A 1560-nucleotide genomic window follows, 5' to 3' on the forward strand; every position below is an offset into this window, starting at 1 on the left:
GGGGGGGTGGGGGTGGGGTGTTGAATATATGGTTTTGTGCATGTATATTGTATAGCCTGGCCCACCTCCTAGTCATTGTATAGTTGAGGTTATGGCCCACCATGTACTCCATATATATGTGTGCTTTGCACCGATCAATATATCGTGAAGCATTGCCATACTCTCGTTTCCAGCAACCACCAAGACACAAGTCACAAAAAATATATTATTGAATTTGCATTTGAAATGAAGTTTACAGTGATGATATTATTTTTAGTATTATAAACCGGCCTTCAAAATATAGAACTCTCTGAAAAATTGGACAGAAGTTCTTAACCAACTACCAAAACAAAAATTTACGCGTGGGTGGATATGAACGGAAGAGCTTAGAGTACACGTGTAGCTCGTTGAGACAAAGGACGTGGAGCACACGCGCTTTTGCTTGCGGATGCAGGTGGGTGATTAACCCTGGCTGGCCGGTTACCCGCCACCGCCAGTAATCATCCAACTAAACAAGCGGTGAGCGTTAGCAGAAATTACTATAATAATAAACCAAGAGAGGAAGTGGAACGCGCGCCATGAAGCTGCCTCCTTCTGCTGGCGCCAGGTAACCACCTACGACCTGCCTATATATACTCCCCCGTCTCAGTTCTCATTTTTCTCAGACAAAACCTCCACCGATCCATCGATCAAACCTCTCTACACAGCTGCTGATTCTTCCAGTGCTCCACACTTGAGAAGCAGCAGAGATCTCCGCAAGCTCTTGACCTAGATGCCGTCTGGTCAGGAGGAGCAGCGGCACAGGACGGTGAGGTCGGAGCCACCGAAGCGGCCCGCGGGGCGGACCAAGTTCCAGGAGACGCGCCACCCGCTGTACCGCGGCGTGCGCCAGCGGGGGCCCGCCGGGCGGTGGGTCTGCGAGGTGCGCGTGCTCGGGATGAGGGGCTCCAGGCTCTGGCTCGGCACCTTCGTCACCGCCGAGATGGCGGCGCGCGCCCACGACGCCGCCGTACTCGCGCTCTCCGGCCGCAAAGCCTGCCTCAACTTCGCCGACTCCGCCTGGCGGATGCTGCCCGTTGTTAGACTATGTATAACTTCTGTACCTATGTACGTATTGTAACACAACCATTATATATAATGAGATAAGCCACCCCTAGAAGGTTGTGCTGGTTCCCAAAACTTATTGTCTTACATGGTATCACGCTAGGTTACGATCGCTTCCGCTTCTAAACCCTAATACCCGCACCGCCGCCGCAGCCGCCGCCGCCGCGCCACCGATCGCGCCGCCGCCATGTCGAGCGCCGCCACCACCGGTTCCACTGCTGCGGGCTTCCTCCCGGCCTCTCTTGCGGCTCTGCTCAACCTCCCGCTCGATGCCGTCTCCGTTCCGGCTCCGATCGGGACAAGGAGCATCGGCTCTGTCTTCTCCACGCCGCCGGCGCCCTCGCTCGGGCGTGACCTCGTGGTCCACACCGCGGCGCCGCCGTCCGCTGCGGATTTCGCAGGCGTCGTCCCGCCGCTCCTGCCGCGAGCGGATCACACCGCCCCGCTGGCGGGGTTGGCGGCGTCCGCCCCGGCCGC

The 1560-nt window shown here is 57.0% G+C and overlaps 1 protein-coding gene across 1 annotated transcript in view; it reads left to right on the top strand.

Moving 5' to 3' along the window:
* Positions 1-668: 668 nt before the first annotated feature.
* LOC119297718 (dehydration-responsive element-binding protein 1B-like) overlaps positions 669-1560 on the top strand; it is a 6645-nt gene continuing 5753 nt past the window's right edge. Inside the window, exon 1 of the mRNA XM_037575393.1 lies at positions 669-1050. Within this exon, the coding sequence (XP_037431290.1) occupies positions 752-1050 (299 nt within the window). The 5' untranslated portion in view covers positions 669-751. The remainder of the gene's footprint in view (positions 1051-1560) is intronic.

The sequence above is a fragment of the Triticum dicoccoides genome, chromosome 5A (assembly GCF_002162155.2).
Source record: "Triticum dicoccoides isolate Atlit2015 ecotype Zavitan chromosome 5A, WEW_v2.0, whole genome shotgun sequence".
NCBI lineage: Eukaryota > Viridiplantae > Streptophyta > Magnoliopsida > Poales > Poaceae > Triticum > Triticum dicoccoides.